At 44.6% G+C, this 22732-nt stretch overlaps 1 protein-coding gene across 3 annotated transcripts in view; it reads left to right on the forward strand.

Annotated features, from left to right (window-relative positions):
- Window positions 1–22732, forward strand: part of col12a1a (collagen, type XII, alpha 1a) — a 393755-nt gene that overhangs the window by 25891 nt on the left and 345132 nt on the right. For 2 of the 3 annotated variants that reach the window (XM_072264772.1, XM_072264773.1), the window contains exons 3-7: window positions 1691–1807; window positions 14057–14200; window positions 16403–16459; window positions 19967–20230; window positions 21539–21703. The exons of the other annotated variant lie outside the window; for it this stretch is intronic. In XM_072264772.1, the coding sequence (XP_072120873.1) occupies window positions 1691–1807; window positions 14057–14200; window positions 16403–16459; window positions 19967–20230; window positions 21539–21703 (747 nt within the window). The remainder of the gene's footprint in view (window positions 1–1690; window positions 1808–14056; window positions 14201–16402; window positions 16460–19966; window positions 20231–21538; window positions 21704–22732) is intronic. 3 annotated transcript variants of the gene reach the window in all.

Here is a 22732-nt window from a genome sequence, read left to right on the forward strand (position 1 = left end):
ATCGCCCAGAGTGACCCGGTGTGCAAATTAACCAAATCATGGCCGTGATTTGTTTCAATACAGAAGCTATCGCAAATTATCAGATGACCACGCGGTCCTGCTCCGATCTTTTACGCAGCGTTTTCTTCAAAGGTCTTCCTACCGGTTTAGCACAGAAGCCAATTTCTATTGGTTGGTTAGCGAATCACACTTTTTTTTATCAAGGGGTTAAATTTTATATTTTATTTACCTACGACGTTAAAAGGTTTTTAAAAAATGTTCCAGCTTAAAGCCGGACCTAAAATGCCAACACACTTTATTACCTGTTTACTACATTTATATAAACATCTATAAGACCAGAAGACATAGGAGCACAATTAGGCCATTCAGCCCATCGGATCTGTTCCACCATTCCATCATGGCTGATTTATTATCCCTCTCAGCCCCATTCTCCCGGCTTTCCCCATGACATTTGACACCCTGACTAATTAAGAAATTATCAGTCTCCACTTTAAATATACCCAATGACTCGGCCTGTGCCAATTAATTCCATAAATTAACTACCCGTTGGTTAAGGCAATTCCTGCTTATCTCTGTTCTAAATGGGCACCCCTGTATTCTGACGCTGCACCTCCTGGTCCTAGACTCCCCCACTATGGGAAACATTCTCTCCAAGTTCACTCCATGTCGGCCTATCAATATTTGATAGGTTGCTATGAGACCCCCTCCTCATTCTTCCAAACTCCAACGAGTACAGGCCCAAAACCATCTAACGCTCCTCATAACCCTTTAATTCCTGGGATCATTCTCGTGAATCTCCTTTGAACCCTCTCCAATGCCAGCACATTAATTCTTAAATAAACGTCCCAAAACTGCTCACAATATTCTAGGCATGGCGGACTTGCGCCGAAGAATCTGTTCGCGTGCTGGGTAAATCGATGTCTTGTATATAAAAACTATACGGACGAATTCCACCGCCGCTAAGTTTTTAAGTCCCTGATATTTTAAAATTACTTTTTCCACTTCCGCTTAAAAATAAGTAAATCCAAAATATTTTAAAGCAATTAAGCACAGATATTTTTATTAATAATTCACAATTTTATCACATGCGATAAAATAAACTTTTGTTTTTTAATTGACCTCTTTTTTGCTCGGGCCACGATTTCCCCTCTCCTCCCGAATTGACACAGCGACATGTAATGTACAGCGTAATTATGGAGAGTAATTTGACCGGCTTTGTATTGAGTGACAACAGCATGCGATGTAATCAGAACCCGTCTTCACTGTGAGATGTTTGCCCACCTGGTCTGTGTATCCGCTCCTGCCCGTATATAGTTTGTTGTTCATCGTGTTTGACCTTTTGTTTATCGCTGTGCACTGACCAGACGGCGGGAAGTCCAGCGTGTGTGTTAGCCATGTGCTCTTTATTTACCCTCGTCATGATTTATCTGTGTTCCCGCCAGCTTCTCACACGTGTTTATGGTTGTTCCCACTTGCTAACAATAGACATCAAACCTCGAAATGCCTATTGTTGAAAGCAAATTTATGCAAAGATTCTATGTCGATCTCCAAACGCTTAGCTGATTCGACACCTTCTCGCTTTTAACTATTGCAGCGTGAACAAACTTTACCACAAAATATTTTTAAAACATTCACAAGCGGGGATCCGGGCCGAGACTAACAACCTTTTCGCAAACTTCTCTCTCCGCAGTGGAGCCTCCCTCACAGCTCAAGTTTAAAATTTTAACGGAAAACAGTGTTCAAATGTCATGGAAACGTTCGCGAGGCAGAATCGGAGGCTACAGATTGAAAGTAACGCCCGGAACTGGTGAGTAAACATTGACTTGTTTACAGCAGAACAAAGATCCACGCCAGAAGGTTCGTGGTTGATTCAACACCAGAATCAAATTTCAAAGTTCAAAGTAAATGTATTATCAAGATACATATATGTCGCCTTATACAACCCTGAGATTTATTTTCTTGGGGGAATTTACAGTAAATGGAAAGAAACACCACACACAACAGGACAGACAAATAACCAATGTGCAGAAGATTAGAAGCTGTGCAAAAACAGAGCAGAATAGTTGGGGCTACAACTAGAGGGCATGAGCTAAGGGTCCAATGTGAAGAGTTTAAGGGGAACATTTGGGGACTCAGAGGGTCCGGAAAGTGTGGACTGAGTGCCAGCTCAGGTGGTGGATCCATGCCAGATTTCAACATTTAGGACAGATATGGATAGGAACCTGAATGATCGGGCCATGGGCATGGAGGGCTATGTCCTGGTGCAGGTCAATGGCAGATGGCAGTTTAAATGGCTCTGCATGGATTAGATGGGCTGAAGGGCCTGTTTCTGTGCTGTACTTTTCTATGACTCTATAAAATAAAAACAAACAAAAAAATAATAATAATAAATAAGCAATAAATGTGAAGAACATGAGGTGAAGAGCCCTTGAAAGTGAGTCCATAGGTTGTGGGAATCATTCAGTGTTGGTTTTAGTGAAGTTGAATGAAGGTTATCCCCTCTGTTTCAAGAGCCTGATGGTTGAGAGGTAACAACTGTTCCTGAACCTGGTGGTGTGAGTCCTGATGCTCTTTTACCTCTTTCCTGATGGCAGCAGTGAGAACAAATCGTATCCTGGATAGTGGGAGTCTGTGATGATGGATGCTGCTTTCCTGTGACGGTGCTCCATGTAGATGTGCTTATTGGCGGGGAGGGCTTTACCTGTGAGGATAGGCAGCTTGAGTTACTTCCTCTGAAATAGTGGAGGCTAAGGAGAGATCTGATAGACGTTCAGAAGATTATGAGAGGCATAGATCGAGTAGACAGACTGTATGTTTCTCCCCAGGATTGAAATATTTAATACCAAAAGGGCATGCATTAAAGTTGAGATGGGGGTAGCTTCAAAGAAGATGTGTGGGGCGGTGCTGCTAGGGGTGGTGGTGAAGGCAGATATGATAGAGGCATTCAAGAGGCTCTTGAATAGTCACAGTAATATGTCGGAAATGGAGGGTGTGGACACTGTGTAGGCAGTAGGCAGAATCAGAATCAGGTTTGTTATACACACATTGTGAAATTTGTTTTATGGCAGCAGTATAGCGTAATAGTAATAGGCATCCAATGGATTTGCGCCTTGGAAGGTTTCCAGGGCACAGGCCTGGGCAAGGTTGTATGGAACACCAGCAGTTGCCCATGCTGCAAGTCTCCCCTCTCCACGGCACCGATGTTGTCCAAGGGAAGGGCATTAGCACTCATACAGCTTGGCACCGCTGTCGTCGCAGAGCACTGTGTGGTTAAGTGCCTTGCTCAAGGACACAACACACTGCCTCAGCCAAGGCTCGAACTAGCGACCTTCAGATCACTAGACGAACGCCATAACCACTTGGCCACGTGCAGTATAGTGTAATACTGTACATAAAATATACTGTATTGATAAGAGCTATATAAATAAGAAAAAAACAAGCATCACAACAAGAGCAAAAATAGTGAAGCAGTTTCCATCGGTTCAGTGTCTGTTCAGAATCCTGTTGATAAAGGGGAAGATGCTGTCCCTAAGATATTGAGTGTGTGTCTTTCAACTCCTCCACCTCCTCCCTATTTGAGAAGAAGGCATGTCCTGAGTGCTCAAGGTCCAGCGTGGTGGATGTTGCCTTCTGATTGGGCATCTGATTGCTAATTTAATTAGTTTGGCATGTGGTGTTATTCTATGTTCTCACAACGCTATTTTTCCACTGTCTTCCTGTGGCCTTTGATGCCCTGGAGGAAGGGTGAGGCCTATACGGGACCTGTAGACTCTGTTGTGGGGCAGGAGATGTCTGACAGTAAGGGTAGGTGATGTAGCCTTCTGTTGCTAACGCAGGACCCCTTTGTTCCCCTGATGCAGGGACTTGCGATACACACATTGTGCACAACCACTGCTCTGACTGACTTTATAGTTAACTCACAGAAGAGCAGGGGTCAACAGACAGACATCTCTGGCTTGTTTAGTTGGTGTGCTCAAGGGAAGGTGAGAGTGAAAAATATGTCTTTTTTTTTACTAATTATTTAGATATAGCACAGTAGCGGGCCCTTCCAGCCCAATGAACCCGAGCCTCCTAATTACACCCATGTGACCAATTAATCTATTAATTGTGGGAGGAAACCCATGTGGTCACTGGGAGCATGCATTGCCACCTTGTCTATCGGCATATTCAGTATACAACAAGCAGAACTCTGCTGGTTCCTTAGGGAGGATGGAGAACCTTCCTGTCCCTTTCTTGTCTTGCCTTGCCTTCAAGTTCAAGTTTAATTATCATTTAATCATATAGGAATACAACCGAACGAAAGAGCATTCCCCTGGGGCCAAGGTGCAAAACATACACAGCACATTCAAGATAGCAAGCAAGCATCCAGTCACACAAGAAAATGTATATATCGCCCAAGTCCCTGAGTGGCATGTCCCACAAACTGATGATGCAGTTCTCAGCAGTCTGCAGACGAGTCCACGCATGCAATCCAATTATCGTTCATTCCACCATTAAGTTTAGTTTATCTTATGTACAGTAAACGCAGCCACACTCAACAATTACTTGCACAGACTGTTTTATAGGATTGCTTTTATATTTATATTGATTGGGTTCATTATGCCTATTGTGTTTTTTTCCCACTGCATCGTACCTGGAGTAACAATCATTTCATTTTCCTGTACACTCGTGTACTGAAGGATGACAATAAACAATCGTGAATCTTGAATCTCTATCATATCCTTAATGTTCCACGAAAATCCTGAGGATGGAATAGTAATTCAAGCCTTTCTGTGTAAAAAAAAAACACACAGCAGCATTTTTCTACTAACGAGAGACGTGGGACAATGTATTGCTTGTCTGTATTAACTTCCATGCTATTTAAATGCAGGTGTTAAAATGATTAATTCAGGCGGACAACCCCTAACTAAAAAAAATATGTCAAGCAGATTGACTTAGTGCACAGCTGTTGTTATTATTGGCAGTTCTTTTTCTCCGGAGTGTCCGGTGGTGGCAGAGGAAGATACATTAGCAGCATTTCAGAAACTTTTAAGTAGGTACATAAATGATTAGAAAAATGGAAGTCTATGTTGGGGGGAAAGGTAGATTGATCTTGGAGTAGGTTAAAAGCTTAGCCCAATATTGTGGACCAAAAGACCTGCACAGTGTTTTACTGTTCTTTGTTCTATGTTCGATATTCAACACACCTACTTCTCTGTTGAAGATACATCGGCCAGAAATGAAAATGTTCGGCCTCCCCAACCTTATTTCAATATTAAAAATCACATTCCAAGTTATATCCATTCATTGTATATGAGCAGTTTCTTCTCATAATCCCCAGATAGTGGAGGAACCCAGCAGGTCAGGCAGCATCTATGGAGAAGATTGAAGAGGCAACATTTGGACTGAGACCCTTCATCTACAATTAAAGGCATTCGTTAGTCTTGTGAGACCATGGATCTGCGCCTGGAAAGTCTTCACTCTCCAGGGCGCAGGCCTGGGCAAGGTTGTATGGAAGACTAGCAGTTGCCCATGCTGCACGTCTCCCCTCTCAATGTTGTTCAAGGGAAGGGACCCATACAGCTTGGCACCAGTGTCGTCACAGAGCAACGTGTGATTAAGTGCTTTGCTCAAGGACACAACACGTTCCCTCGGCTGGGGCTCGAACTCACGACCTTCAGGTCGCTAGTCCAATGCCTTAACCACTTGGCCACTTGGCCACGTGTCCACTATGCTCCGACAATGCTCCTGGCAAATGTCACAAATAGGAGAGAGGGTGACCCCAGTGATCATCTTGACATTTTTTACAAGAGGGCACTCAACTTGTAGGTATGTGTGGGGGGGATGACAGAGGTAGGGTTTTTACACAGAAAATGGTGGGAACATGGTGGCGGTAAAGGCAGATACATTGAGGACATTTAAGGAACTCTTTGATACGCACATGGATGAAGATGAAATGGAGGGCTATGCTGGAGGGAAGGGTAAGATTCATCTTAGGGTAGGTTAAAAGGCTAGCACAACATTGTGAGATGAAGAGCCTCACTGAGCTGTTATGTCCTATGTACTCAGGGGAAGCCTGGGTCATCACAGAGAGGGGCGGGTGCCTGGAATGTGCTGTCAGGGTGGTGGTGAGGGAAACGTGATAGAGGTGTTCAAGAGACTCTTAGATAGGCACACAGATGCGAGGGAAATGGAAGGATGTGGACATTGTTTTGGCAGTGGGATTAGAATCGTAGAGACCCAGAAAAGAAACAGGGCCTTCCGCCCATCTAGTTCATGCCAAACCTTTTATACTGCTTACTCGCTTCGACCTGCTTAGGGACCATAGCTGTCCATACCCCTACCATCCATGTACCTCTCCAAACCTCTCTTAAACATTGAAATTGAGCTCACATGTATCACTTGTGACGGCAGCTTGCTCTACACTTGCACCATCCTCTGAATGAAGAAGATTGCCCTCACGTTCCCCTTAAACTTTTCACCTTTCACCCTAACCCATGACCTCTGATTGTAGTCCCACCCACTCTCAGTGGGAAAAAGCTTGCTTACATTTACCCTATCCATAACCCTCATAATTTTATTATTTAATTGGTTCGGCGCAGCACTGTGGGCCAAAAGACCTTTTCCTGTGCTGTACTGTTCTATGTTCTAAAATTCTAGCATTCTCAGCTCCAAAAGTATTAAATCAGTGAACATCTATAGAGTAATGCAATTTGGAAGGAGGTCCCTTGTCCACGGCAGCTGTTAGGTTAGTCCCATTTTCCCATTTATATGTACAGTACTGTTCAAATGTCAGGCACATACAGGTTATATACCGAAGCGAGGATGCCTAAGACTTCTGCACAGTACTACACCTGTCAATGTGGAGCGGAGAGCAGATTTGTAAATCTGGTGGGAGCAAAGGATGTTGAGAATGGTGGGAGTGGAGCACCAATGGAGGGGCCTGGGACAGGGGGCAGAGAAGGAGTGCCAGGGGTGGGGGATAGCGCAGGAGCAGACACACCCAGCCCCAAAACACCAGGCAGGGTCATTTGATTCCAAACAACTGGTTTATTGAACATTACAGAATGTCGCTCTGGTGCCTCTCACTCCCCACTCCCTTCCCCTTTTCCCAGCTCTGCCTCCCTCTCAGTTCACAATAGAGACCCATATCAGAATCAGGTTTATCATCGCTCACGTGGCATGAAATTTGTTTTCCTTTTGCAGCAGCAGCAGTACAATACAAAACATAAAATTAGTACGGTACTGTGCAGAGGTCATAGACACTTTAGCTCTATATATATGCCTAAAACTTTAACACGGTACCGTATATGTGGAAAGTGCTTTGGAGAAAATCTTGGGAAGCATCCGTATTTCTTGGAATGATCCCTCATTAAAGGTGGGAAGAACAAGAGGCAGATAGAGTTAGGATTGGCTGTTCCAGAATGGTCAGTTCATTTATGTCTTGAGCTGTGTCAATGTCCATCCGCAAAGTAGTAACAGTACAGTGTAATAGATAAAATTACTACAGTACTATGCAAAAGACTTAGGCTCAGAGTTGCTCACAATATTCCAAAATGTTAACAAAACCTTAACAAAATGTGAAGATCTTGTCTTTAAGTGCCATTGGGATTATCACAGTATTGATGTAATAGTTTAGGAAGATCATTTCTAACTCAAAACTGGACAGAATCAGGATGAAGTTTATTGTTAATGGCATATGTCATGAAATGTGTTCAGAAATCTGATGGTGTTTGGGAAGGAGCTGTTCCTAAAATGCTGAGTGTGTGCCTTCAGCCTCTTGTACCTGTTTCCGGATCGTAGCAATGAGAAGAGAGTACGCCCTGGGTGATGTGGGTTCATAATGATGGCACCGCCTTTTGAACACATCCTTGATGGAGCCCAGTTCCCATGATGGAAATCAGTGAGATTACAACCCTCTGAAAACTCCTGTAATCCTCTACACCGGGTCAGAATACTCTCCCCGGTCCATCTGTACAGATATGTTGGGGTCTTTGGAGACATACCAAATCTCCTCAAACTCCTTTACTGCATGACATAGAAACATAGGATATAAATTATTGATAGGAAACTTACAGGGAAATAGAAAATTTGATGCGTATAATCCCATAATTATAAATAGAACATAGAAGGTAGGACAGTACAACACAGTACAGGTGCTTCATCTCCTGGTGTTGTGCCGACTTTTTAATCTCCTCTAAGATCAATCTAACCCTTCCCTCTGACATAGCTCTCTATTTTTCTATCATCCACATACCTCCCAAAGAGTCTTTTAAATGTTCCTGGTATATCTGCTTCTACTACAACCCCTGGTAGTGGGTTCCATGCACCCACCACTCCCTGTGTATAAAACCTAATCCCCCCCATACTTTCCTCCAATCACCTCAAAATGATACCCATATGTATTAGCCATTTCTGCCCTGGAAGCAGTATCTGGCTGTCCAGTCGTTATAGGCCTCTTATCATCTTGCACACCTCTGTCAAGTTGCCTCTCATCTTCCGTCTCTCCAAAGAGACAATCCTTAGCTCAATCCACCTTTCCTCATGAGACATATTGAGGTTACACCTCAATCAGCACCCTAAAGCCAAGACCGAACTCCCTTCTTCTGGAGCTAAAGTTGGAGTTTTAAGTGTTGCCCGTATGCGAAGCACTTGGCAATGCCTCTGAAACAGGAGGACTCCCTCTGCATATCAGTGCCCAGGCACATGGGCGTCATGGGAGCCGCCAGCACTTCCCGTGCTCTGCCTGGTCTGAAAGGTGGGGGTGGGGGGGGAGTAAAATTGCCAAATTCATCAATCGTGTCTGAGCCTGGAACAGCCACTGGTGGAGCCAGGACTGCCAATGTCTAGACAGACTTCAGGGGATGATCATCCTCTGGAAAAATACTTTGCAGGCCATATCCTGGTAATCACCACTGACGCGAGATCTGTGATGTACTGAGGGACCTGTTTCTTTTCATGCCTGCCTTACATGTGAGGATCCGCGTGAGCCATGAGAAGTAATGGAATTTTGGCAGTGTTCCGTCATCACCCTTCCTAATGCATATTCCTTACAGCACTACGCTGCCGTGTTGGTTGGGGGTGGAGATGAGGGAAGGTACTAATCCTTTCCAGATGTTACTTTTTCCACTGCATTGGCAAAAAAAACACTGAAAGGTCTTCATCGTGAAATGTAGTCAGATGCAAAAGAAAATGATGAGAGAAGCTGTTGGGCCTTTGAATCTCACTCCTCCACGTCAACTCCCTTAATATTTGCACCATTAGATTTGGAGTATTGTGCGTAGCTCTGGTCACCTACCTATAGGAAAGATACCAATAAGGTTGAAAGAGTGCAGAGAAGATTTACAAGGACGTAGCCAAGCCTTGAATACCTGAGTTATTTAATTAAAAAAAATTTATTTAGAGATGCAGCACGATAACTAACCCTTCTGGCCTAATGAGTCTGCGGTACCCACTTATACCCATGTGTCCTATTAACCTACTCGCCTGTACGTCATTGGAATGTGAGAGGAATCCCACATGGTCACAGGGAGAACATACAACTCCCTATAGACAATGGTGGGAACTCAACCCGGATCGCTAGAGGGCAATAGCATTACACGAACCATTACTGGGCTGCCCAAAGTTATAGGGATAGTTTGACTAGGTTAGGATGTAAAAAGCAGTGTCACAGGTAGATTGGGTTGTAAAGAGAGCTTTTGGCACATTGGCTTTCATGAATCAAAGTACTGAGTACAGGAGTTGGGATGTTATGTTGAAGTTGTACAAGGCCAAATTAGGAGTGTTGTCTGCAGCTACAGGAAAGATGAGAATAAGATTGGAAGATTACAGAGAAAATGTACAAGGATGTTGCTGGGACTTGAGGACCTGAGTGACACAGAAAGGCTGAACAAGTTTGGACTTCATTCCCTAGAACGTAGAAGACTGAGGGGAGATTTCATAGAGGTATACAAAATTATGAGGGAAATAGGTAAATGCAGGCAGGCTTTTTCCACTGAGGTTGGTTGGGTCTAGAACTAGTCATAGGTTAAGGGTGAAAGGTGTAATATTTAAGAGGAACCTGAAGGTGAAGTTCACTCAGAGGGTGGTGAGATTGTGGACCATCTATTCATTTCTATAGATGCTGCCTGACCTGCTGAGTTCTTCCAGCATTTAATATGTTGTTCTGGATTTGATGCATACAATGCAGATTGTAGCATTCATAGAGCTGAGTACATAGACTATTGCAGCACTGGACAGGGCATTTGGTCCATGACGTTCCAAATCAGAATTAGAATCAGGTTTATTATCACTAACACATGTCGTGAAATTTGTTGTTTTGTGGTAGCAGTACAGTGCAATGCATAAAAAAATTGCTGTAAGTTGCCATGGTTGCAAAGATTTATGGGTTAGTGGGTTAATTGGTCATGTGGGTGTAATTAGCTGGTGTGGGCTTGTTGGGCCGGAGGGGCCTGTTATTGTGCTGTATCTCTAATAATAACATGATTAAAAATACATAAATTCTGCAAAAGAGGAATAATGAGAAAGTGTTCACAGATTCTGAAACCTGATGGCAGATCTTGATGCCAATTTATACTAAATATCCTCCTCCTGTGTCTCATCCATACCCCTCCATTCCCTTCAGATTCATGTGTCTATTTAAAAGCCTCTTCAACTCCACCAGACTGACTGGTTCCACTACTGCATCCTCGACTTACTGCGTAATTAAACTTGCCCCTTACCTCACTTTTAAACCCCCCCCCACCCCAACCTTGAAAGCATGGCCTCTGGTGTTTGACATTTCTATCAGTGGGGTGAAGATTCTGTGTTTGACTCATTATTTTGAAGACCACCATTAGTTCTCTCCTCAGCCTCTGATGGTCTAGGGAGAACAACCCACGTTTTTTCAACTTCTCCTGATGGCTCATACTCTCTAATCAAAGCAGCACTGTCTCTGTCCAGTGTCTGGTTGGCATTACGTTTCAGCAAGGTCTGATTAGTCTGAAGTGTCTAGAGCCTGGTTGCCATTATGTTCAACAAGGTCCAATTAGTCAGAGATGCCCAGCGTCTGGTTGGAGTTAGGCTTCAACAAGGACCGATTGGTCAGAAACATCCAGACTCTGGTTGCCATAATGCTTTAGCTTACAGAAGCGCTTCTTCAGTTACTTGGCCAGCCTAGACTTTCCCCGTCTCTGCTCACAAGGTGTTTGGGGACCCACACTGTTGGGAAATTTCTGGTGTAAGCTGGCTAGCTTTTAGTGATTGCTTATGGAGAGCTACAAAAAAAAGTAGCTTTCAAATTTCCCCTGCTGGCTTCTGCCATACAAGCCATACCCATACTGAGAAAATTGGCCTTAATCACCCTCCCTTCTTAAATGGGAGGGTGAGCAGCTAGAGGTCATGGTCCCTGTCATACTAATGACATAAGAGTAGACATGTGATCACTCGAGTCGAGTATAATGTTCTCCTAAGGGGTTGTCTGCTGCTGGTTCCTCAGGTGGCTGGAGAGATTGAACTGGGATATGCATATTCTGATACAGTGTGGGGAAGAGGAAGTGGTGACTGTGGTGAGTGGCTGGGTCTTTTGGTTGCTCATTCTGTCCTTTCACAGCGCAGATCATTCTCTTGTAGTGCAGCTCCCTCTCAAACAGAGTTCCTCCAGGTGCAATGACTTCATAACTTTTAGATGTACTGTTGAATCAGGTTGCTTTTGATATTATCTTTAATAGCAATATTTTAACCAATGAGATAGGCAGGATGGACTAGGGTCCAGGTGCCGGTCGGTGGGACACAGAAGCAGAATCCGGTTTGTTATCACTGACATGTCATAATATTTGTTGTCTTGCAGTGCAGTGTAAGACTTAAAGTCGACGATAAATAGGTAGTGCAGAAACAGTGAGAGTAGTGAGGTACCATTGAACAGTGAGGCAGGTGACTAGGTAGAACGATAGTTTGGCACGGACTAGATACAGTAGGTCGAAGGGCTCTGGTGCACAGAGGATGAAGTGGATTTGTGCAACACAGGCAGGAGGCTGGTCTGTTGATATCACTGTGACTGCATTGAGTCTACGCATTTGGATTGTTGAAGTTCAGGTTTATTGCCATTCAACCATGGACATGTATATGGCTAAACGAAACATTGTTCCCCCCGGGACCAAGGTGCAATACACAGAACATACAGTACACACAGCGCACAGAGCTACGACCCAGCACATACAGTCACAAAATAATATTAGCACAAGTCCCTGAGTGGCAGGGCCTGAGGTTGGTTGGGCTGACACAAAGTGCGAGGCGCACGTTTGTATAAGACAGTGTAACGTTACTGACACTATCGCGATAAAACAAGCAGTTGTATAAATATGTAAGGCAGCAGCAATAAAAGATGAAGCGTGACCAGTGCAGGATGAGAGTGTGTCTGTGAGTTGGGCAGTGATGAAGGGGTGGGGTGGTGGCTGGACATTCAGGCGGAGTGTACGTGTGTGCTGGGTGTAATTCATCTACAATAGGTGACTGATAATGAACATTCGTTGTGTTAAAAGCTTGGGTCATTTTAACCTAACTTAGCCACTAGAAAGCTGCTAATCTCTCAACAGTTTGACCTTCTGCCCCCTTCTACTTTGGGTAGGTCATCCAACGGGGAAGAAACTCTATCCCCTCAATCAGCAGACACAACATTCTGGAGGAACTTAGCAGGTCAGGCAGCATTAATGGAGGGGAATAAATGTTGACGTCTCAAGCTGAGACCCTTCATCAGGACTGGAGGGGAATCGCGAGTAAGAAGATGGGGGAATGGGAAGAGTACAAGCAGACAAGTGATGGGTGTGTGGGTGGGGGAGAGGGAATGACAGGTCAGAAAGAAAAGGAGCTGAAGAAGAAGGAATCTGATAGGAGAGCAGAGTGGACCATGGGAGAAAAGGGAGGAGGAGGGGCACCAGAGGGAGCTAATGGGCAGATGAGGCAAAGAGAAGGGGTAAAAGTGGAACCAGAATGGAGAAAGGAAAAAGATGAAAAAGGATGGGGCAAAATTACCAAAAGTTAGAATGTGTGGCTCTGGTAACCCACTACAAGAGTGAAACAGTACAGAGAAAATTTACTATGATGTTGCCAGGACTTGTGTTGGTTGTCCAACTTTTCCAACAGTGACCAAAACCTGTGCGGGAGGAGTTTTATAGTGAAAAAGCCGTTGCCCTGGGGCAGTTCCACTCTCTCGGCCTCAAAAGTCTTGGTCCAATGGTATGAAAAATCATCACACCTGGAGACTTCCTTGGCTGCAGTGGATAGCCGTGGCGCCTTCTGTGCCTTGTCATGCCCTTCGCTCTCCACGAAGAGTTGCGGCACCGCCCTCTCGGCCGTTGGATCTTGTAGTTAATTTCATCCACCCAGTCCGCCGGAACTGGCTTCGCATGCTGGGGTAGGCATGTCCTTATCTCACCGGGGTTGGAGGCTCCTGGCTACCCTCACCCGGTTTAGCCTGCCTCTCGAAGTGGTGGACCAGGATGTTGCTGGCAAATGGTTCCTTGGAGACTCGGGTGAGAGCTGGATGGTAGGTGGAGACAAAGATGGATGAGCTTCCCCTGGGCGGAGCACGACAAGCCCACCACCAGAGGTGCTGCCCTTCCCTGGACACCCCAGGGTGTCAGGACTTGAGGGCCTGAGTTATAGGGAAGGGTTGAATAGGTCAGGACTTAGAAACTGGTGTCACAGGTAGATAGAGTCAAAAGGAGAGCATTCGGCATATTGACCTTCATACTGAGTACAGGAGTTCACATATTATGCTAGAGAAATCAATGTTGAAGCTGTCAGTTTGAAGGCTACCCATGAGGTGTTGCTCATCCAACCTGGTTCTGGCCTCAAAGTGCCAGCAGAGGAGGCCATGGACCAACATGTCGGAATGGGAACGAGAAGTAGAATTAAAATGGGTGCTCTCTGGAAAATCCCACTTGTTGTGGCAGACAGAGCAAAGGTGCTTGACAAAGCACTTTCTTTTGCGTGCAAAGATTAAACTAACCAGTGAAGTTTAGTGGTTAAGTATCATATGTCCCTTGAAATAGCATTTGCAGGGAGTTTTACTTTCTGATTGTTTTCTGTTCTACTCCAGGAGGACCCGCTAAGGAAACTGTATTACCCCGAGGTGCAAGTAAAACAACGTTATTGGACCTTATTCCCGAAGTAGAATACAGCGTAATGTTGGTTGCCTTTGACAGTTCATTGGATAGTGACCCAGTTTATGGTAAATTCACAAGTAAGTATGAGCTGCATCTCAGGAATACCTGAAACAGGATTCTGAAAACTTCTACTCATTCCTCATTCACACTTTACTTGCCTGTGCATAAGGAGCACTACACAAGGTAATAGGCCATAAGATAAAGGAAAAGAATTAGGCCATTTGGCCCATCGAGTTTACTCTGCCATTTCATCATGTCTGATCCAAATATTTTCTTAGCCCCAATCGCCTGCCTCCCCCTGCGTATCCCTCAGGCATTGACCAACCAAAATTCTATCAGCCTCTGCCTTAAATATACATACAGAGGTCTCCGTAGCTGCCTGTGGCATAGAATTCCACTGATTCACCAGTCTCTGGCTAAAGAAATTCCTCCTCATCTCCGTTCTAAAACCATGCCCCTCTATTCTGAAGCTGTGTCCTCTGGTCTTAGGAAGAGGAGAAGGCCACTCAGTCCATCAGGCCAGTCCTACCATTCCACATGACCCATAGTACATCTGCCTCAGGTTCAAATCCTCTTCTGTGCCAATTATTCAGGTTGAATATCTCTTACATACAGTATGCCATGCAATTTGTTGTTTTGCGGCAGCAGTACAGTGCAATACAATACATAAATACCATAAATTACAAAAGAATAACAAAATTTACAAGAAGAAGTGCATATATATCAACTAAAATGAATTATGTAAGTAGTGGAAAAGGGAACAAATATAGTGAGGAAGTGTTCATGGGTTGGTTCATTGTCCATTGAGAAGTCTGATGACGGAGGTGTAGAAACTGTTCCTGAAATGTTCAGTGTGTGTCTTCAGGCTCTTGTACCTCCTCGCTGTTGGTAGCACTGAGAAGAGGACATGTCGTGGATGGTGGGGGTCCTTAATGATGGATGCCATCTTTTTGCATCATCACCCTTTGAAGGTGTCCTCGATGCCAGGGAGACTAGTGCCCATGATGGAGCTGGCTGTGTTTACAACTTTCCGCAGCTATTTCCAATCCTGTGCAGTGGCCTCTGCAGAGACGATGATGCAACCGTGGTATACCTGCAGAAATTTGCAAGAGACAGCAAGATCATTGCTTGCGTTCTTCAGTGAACTTTGCAGAGATGACTCGATGGGCTGAATGGCCTTATTATGCTCCTAAATCTTATGGTCTTAGTTTTTGGCATCGTTTTGGCATAGAGTCAATATTGGCATAATTGAAGTAACTAAATCTGGGTTGGTACTACAACAAGACAAATACCATGTATCTAACTGTCTATTGTAAAAATCTTCCCTTCTTCAGAAGTATTTTTAGCCCACCCACACTGTCACTTGTAAGGACACCATTCTCCTTACTCAGTTCCTCTATTTCCTCTAGATCTGTTCTCCATAAGGCATAAGGCACAGAAACAGATTTAAGCCTTTTGTCCTTGCTCTGCTGTTCCATCATGGCTAATTTATTATCCCGCTCAACCCCATTCCCCTGCCTTCTGCTTGTAGCCTTTGACACACTGGTCAGTTAAGAAACTATCAACCTCCTCTTTAAATCTGCTCTGTGATTTGGCCTCCACAGCATCTTGTGGCAATGAATTCCACAGATTATCTACCCTTTGGTTAAAGAAATTCCTGCTTACCTCTGTTCTAAATGGACGACACTCTGTTCTGTGGCTGTGTCCTCTGATCCTAGACCCCTCCCCCCCAATTATAGGAAACATCCTCTCCAAATTCACTCTATCTAAGTCTTTCAGTATTTGACATTCCTCTCATTCCTCTTAGCTTCAGTGAGGACAGGCTCAGAGCCATCAAATGCACCTCACATGTTAACCTTCGAGTCTTCTCTCCCATTTAGTAAGATCATAAGACATAGGAGCAGAAGTAGGCCATTCATCTCATCGAGTCTACTCTGCCATTCCATCATGGCTGATTTATTTTCCCTTTCAATCCCACATGCCTTCCACTCCAGGGCATCCAACATGTCCTCCAGTTTACAGCACCTGCAGTTTTTTTTTAAGTTGCTGTTGTAAAACCCTGCCTGACATTCTCATCTCCCTCAGAAAACAAGGTGGTGGTCCTGAGTAATTCTTGCAGTGTAAATGTACCTGCTAATTGCGACCCATTCAGTTCCTTTCTAATCCCTTCATTCATTGTCTTAAAGTGCGCTGTTACATGCCCCTCTGCTGTGGCTCAATGATTGAAATCATAATGAATTTATTTGCTGGCTGATGCACTTTCTTTATTTCCTTCCTAGTCCAGACAGGCCGCACACCAACAAGACGGCCAGAGAAAGTCGAGGACCTTTCCCAGAGTAAGTGTGATGTGTTTAAGTCTTCTCTCTCCCTTGTCTGCTTGAAGTATAGATAAATCAGAGTCACAATCAGGTTTAATATCACCAGCATATGTCATGAAATTTGATGTTTTTGTGGCAGCAGTACTATGTAATACATAATAGAAAATATTGTGTATATACAGTATATAAAAGAAATAGTTGAATTAAATAGGTAAGTGCAAAAACAGAAATAAAAAAGTAGTGAGGTAGTGTTCGTGGGTTCAATGCCCATTCAGAAATCATATGGCGGAGGGGAAGAAGTTGTTCCTGAATCATTGAGTGTGTGTCTTCAGGCTTCTGTACCTCCTCCCCGATGGCAGCAATGAGAGTAAGGCTTGACCTGGGTGATGAGAGTCCTTAATAATGGATGGTGCCTTTTTGGGGCATCGCTCCTTGAAGATATCCTGGATGCTACGGAGGCTGGTGCCCATGATGGAGCCCAGTTAGTTTACAACTCTCTGCAGTGTATTTTGATCTTGTGCAGTGTTCCACCCCCGCCTGCCCATACCAGATGGTGGTGCAGATAGTTAGAATACTCTCCTTGGTCCATCTGTAGAAATTTGCGAGTGTCAACAATGATTTGGATTAACACCCAGTCGACTGATCCTTCATCAGTACTCCTGTTGGCTGGAGGTCAAAGTCAGCCTGTTCTGGGGTTTTGAGAACCGTGTATGTGCCAACTGGGAAGGAGGACCAGAGCTTTGTTTTGCTGTTGTTGGTTTATTGCTTGTTGTGTTGTGTGTTGTTCTACTGAGCATTGTGGGCGTGCTATGCTGGCCCCAGAAGGTGTGGTGAAACTTGCGGGCTGCCCCCCAGCATGTTCTTGGGTGTGTTGGTTGTTAATACAAGCAATTAGCATTTTGTCTACTGTTTTGACGTGCATGTGATTAATCTGTACCTGTTTCTGATTCTGTTGGAGACAAGGTGATAATGAAATTACTTGGGAATTCAAGCTTTGAATGACCTGGTAGCGGAAGAGAAATCAGTGGTGGAATTGGGATTGATCAGTGAGCTAGAATGGACTCAATGGACCAAGTGGCTTTTTTGTACGGGTTAGAGTCATATGTCACATGTACATCAAAGCATAGGGTGAAATACGGTGTTTGCGTCAATGACCAACACAATCTAAGATGCGGTGGGGGCCAGCCTGTGAGAATCGTCAGTTTTCTGGCACCTACACAGCACGTCCACAACTCACCAACCCTAACCCAAACGTCTTTGGCATGAGGGAGGGAATTGGAGCATGTGGAGCAAACCCATGTGGTCACAGGGAGAACATACAAACTGTTTACAGACATTGTCGGGAATTGAGCCCCTGATCCGTGATTGCCTGCGCTGTAAAGCATTATGCTAACCGGTATGCCACCTAGACCCCGAGATCAACAGATGGATTGGACGGGCACCCTCAACATTCGCCAGGCTGACAAAGAGAGTCTGGGACAACAGAAAGCTGCCGACGCGCACCAAAGTTGCAGTCTACAGGTCCTATGTCCATAGCACACTGCTTTACGGCAGCGAGACCTGGAGCCTCTACTCCAGACAAGAGTGGCGTCTTAACACCTTCCACCTTCGCAGCCTGATACGCATCCTGGACATCACATGGACTGACCGAGTCACCAACAATGAGGTCCTGGCCTGCGCCCAGATACCCAGCCTCTTCATCCTGCTCCAACAACGCCGTCTCTGCTGGCTGGGCCACGTACACCGCATGTCAGACGGGAGGATCCCGAAAGACCTGCTGTACGGGGAACTGGCCTCCGGCAAGAGAGCACAAGGGCGGCCCCATCTTCACTTCAAAGACGTTTGCAAGAGAGGCATGAAGTCACTGAACATGAACGTCGAGAGGTGGGAGGACATCGCAAGCGATCGCTCTGACTGGAGGCTGGAACTACGCAGAGGTCTAAAAAGAGGAGAAGAGAAGCTGAGGCTTGCTGCTGAAGAAGACGCACTCGTCGGGAAAACAACACCAAGACAACACTGGAGGACAGTGCCTTCAAGTGCAGTCGCTGTAGCCGAGACTGTCACTTCCGTGTGGGCTTCTACAGCCACAACAGACGCTGCTCTAATGCAGACTGCAGCAAGACTTTCCAGGCGCAGATCCATGGCCTCGCGAGACTAACGGATGCCACCGATGCCACCTAGCTGTCTGTTTTGTGAGGGGTGATGGAAGAAATAAGGAAAATTCCAGTGAGTACACTCCCAGAGCCATCAAATGCTCCTCATATGACAAGCCTTTCAATCCTGGAATCATTCTTGTGAACCTTTTTCAAACCCTCTCCAATGATAGCCCATCCTTTCTAAGATAAGTGGCCCAAAACTACTGACAATACTCCAAATGAGGCCTCACCAGTTCTTTATAAAGGCTCAACATTACATCCTTCAATGGGTGTACTCATGGGACTACGTTAAAGGGTGAGGTTGAGCAGGCTGGGACTTCATTCCCTGGAGTGTAGGAGACTGAGGGAAGATCTCAGAGAGGTGCATAGCATGTGAGGCATGGATAAGGTGAACACAAGCTTCTACAGATGCTGGAAATCCAGAGTAACACTTAGAAAATGCTGGAGGAACTCAGCATCTACAGAAAGGAATCAACAATCAATGTTTTGGGCCAAGACCCTTCGTCAGGAGTGGGTGAATGAATAGGTTGAATGCCTTTTTTTCCCAGGGTTGGAGAACCAAAAGCTAGAGAGCATAGGTATAAAGCAGCAGTTCCCAACCTGCGGTCCAGGACCCCTTGCTTAATGGTATTGGTCCATGGCATAGAAAAAGATCCGGAACCCTGGTTTAAAGTGAGAGGGGAGAGATTTACTAGGAAACTGAGGGGTGAGGAGTGATCAGTATATGGAATAAGCTGCCAGAGGAAGTGTTTGAGGCAGGTACATTAATAATATTTAAAAGTTACTTGGCTGGGTACATGAATAGGAAGTGTTTAGAGGGATATGGCCCAAATGTGGGTGAATGGGGCTCGCTTGGATGGGAATGTTGGTCGGCATGCATGAGATAGGCTGAAGGGCCATTTCCATACTGTCTGATTATGACTCTGTGGGTCTCTAATTAGGCTAACAGCAACAGTGTTCTACCCCTTTAAAGATTAGCTTTATTTGTCACAGGAACGTAGAAACATACAGCGAAATCCATTGTTTGCGTCAAATCAGTTCAGTGGAGATTGTACTGAAGCAGCCTACAAGTGTTGCCATGCTCCTGGCACCGATAGATCAAGCTAACAACTTGCTAATCCTAGCCTGTATGTTGTTGGAATGCGGGAGGAGTCTGGAGCAGTCGGAGGAAACCTACATAGTCACAGACAGAATGTACACATTTCTTACAGACAGTGGTGGGAATTGTACCCCTATCTTATTGCCAGTGCTGTAAGGTGTTGTGCTGCCCTATGTATCATATGTATCTGCTGTCTGTGCTTGCTGTTTGACGTCCTGTTGTCAATCCACATTATTTCCAGCTGTTAATGACCTCGTTTTGTCCTTCCAGAATGTTCCGCTATTGCTGTGGCTGATTTGGTTTTCCTGGTTGATGGATCATGGAGTGTGGGGAGAGCCAATTTCAATAAGATCAGGGAATTCATCTACTCCCTTGTATCTGCATTTGAGATCGGAGATGACAAGACGAGAGTTGGAATTGTGCAATACAGTTCAGACACAAGAACAGAGTTCAACTTGAACACATACAACCAGAAGGTGGATGTACTCAATGCTGTGACCGGTCTTCCCTATAAAGGAGGAAATACCATGACTGGTAGGTGAATCCAGTCCTCTTCTGCTTCCAAAACAGCTTCATTTCCGTTTCACACATGAGAATGGTAGGGTGATTGATGAAGGTGGAACTGTAGATGTTGTCCACATGGATTTTCGTAAAACGTTTCACAAGGTCCCTCATGGGAGGCTCATCCAGAAGATTAAGATGCATGGGATCCATGGTGAAGTGGCCATTTGGATTCAGAATTGGCTTGCCCATAGAAGACAGAGGGTGGTGGTTGAAGGACTTATTCTAGCTGGAATCTGCCATTAGTGGTGTTTTGTAGGGCTCTATACTGTACCTCAGCTGTTTATAGTGTATATAAATGACCTGGATGAAAATGTAGATGGGTGGATTAGTAAATAAGCAGATGATATGAATATTGGTGGTGTTATGGGTAGCATACTGTATATGACTGGCAAGGAATGCAGTGCAATATAGATCAGTTGCAGATATGGGCAGAGAAATGGCAGATGGAGTTTAACCCAGATAAATGTGAAATGTTGCACCTTGGTAGGTGAAATGCAAAGAGACAGTACATTGTTAAAGGCAAGACCCTTAACAGTGTTGATGAGCAGAGGGATCTTGGGGTCCAAGTTCACACCTCCTTGAAAGTGGCTACACAGGTTGATAGCGTGATTAAGAAGGCAGATGGTATTAGTTGAGGCATCCAGCTATATACTTTGAATATCAACTTACTTTAAACCTTGAACCTGTCTAATGGTGTTATGGTCTGAACTAGTAGTGGTCATAGTTTCATGGACCATTCAGAAGTCTGATGGTAGAGGAGAAGAAGCTGTTCTTGAATCATTGAGTGTGTGTCTTCATGTTCCTGGACCTCTTCCTTGATGTAGGAATGAGAATAGGGCATGTCTTGGATAGTGTGGGTCTACAATGATTTTGCCATTTTTTTAAGGCACTGCCATTCTCTGTAAATTCTAGAGACTGTTGTCTGTGAAAATCACAGGAGATCAGCAGTTTCTGAGATAGTCAAATCACCCTTCTGGCGCCAATAATCATTCCACAGTGAAAGTCACTTGGATCATATTTCTTCCACATTCTGATGTTTGGTCTGAACAGCAATGGAACCTCTTGCCCATGTCTGCATGCTTTTGTGCATTGAGTTGCTGCCATGTGATTGGCTGATTTGATACTTGATTAATGAACAGGTGCAGAGGTGCACCTAACAACTTGGCCACCGAGTTCATATAGAACAGCTGGAATGGTAGGAAGGTACAAATATCTCAACAGTTTGATTAACCATTGTTCAACTAAATGAATTGAAATTGGTTTCTTTTCTTTCCAAAGGTGATGCCATTGATTTCCTGGTAAAGAATACCTTCACTGAAGAGGCTGGAGCAAGGAAATCCTATCCAAAAATAGCAATAATAATCACTGATGGAAAATCCCAGGATCCAGTGTCAGAAAATGCTGAAATTCTTCGCAACATTGGCGTTGAAGTGTTTACTTTGGGTGTGTTACTCTCAATCGAAGCTCTTTTTTAATGAACAAAAATGCATGTACTCTCCTCAAAGTAGTTCAATCCCCTAAGTATCATCAAGAAGATGGTTCACCACTATCCTCTCAAGGACAAATCAGTTTGTGAAATTACTTTTGGCTTTAGAAATGATGTTAATGAGGAATAAAGCAAAATTCTCATTATTTATGGGAGGATAAGATCTATCTATCTGGTCCTACCAGTATTCTTGTCCATCTTATCCTTGTCATGGCACATTTAGTGTAGTGGTTAGCATAATGCTGTTATGACACTGGCTGTAAGATTGGGATTTGACTACCTCTGCTGTCTGTAAGGAGTTTTACCTTCTCCGCATGACCTTGTGAGTTTCCTCTAGATGCTCCGGTTTCCTCCCACATTCTAAAGATGTACAGATTAGGTTGAGTACGTTGTGGACATGCTGTGCTGGCACTGGAAACATGACAACACTAATGGGCTGCCCGGCATAATTCTCGGCTGATTTGAATTGACACAAATGATACATTTTGCTGATGTACTCTTGACAAATAAAACTAATTTTCAATCCCTTTCCTTCCCAAGCTCAAACCAAAATAGACCATAGGACCATAAGACAAAGGAGCAGAAGCCAGCCATTTGGCCCATCGAGTCTGCTCCGCCATTTTATCATGAGCTGATCCATTCTCCCATTTAGTCCCACTCCCCCGCTTTCTCACCATAACCCTTGATGCCCTGGCTACTCAGATACCTATCATTCTCTGCCTTAAATACACCCAATGACTTGGCCTCCACTGCCGCCCGTGGCAACAAATTCCACAGATTCACAATCCTCCAGCTAAAAAAATTTCTTTGCATTTCTGTTCTGAATGGGCGCCCTTCAATCCTTAAGTCATGCCCTCTCATACTAGACTCCCCCACCATAGGAAACAATTTTGCCACATCCACTCTGTCCATGCCTTTCAACTTTCGAAATGTTTCTATGAGGTCCCCCCTCATTCTTCTGAACTCCAAGGAATACAGTCCAAGTG

Source organism: Mobula birostris, chromosome 8, assembly GCF_030028105.1.
Source record: "Mobula birostris isolate sMobBir1 chromosome 8, sMobBir1.hap1, whole genome shotgun sequence".
NCBI lineage: Eukaryota > Metazoa > Chordata > Chondrichthyes > Myliobatiformes > Myliobatidae > Mobula > Mobula birostris.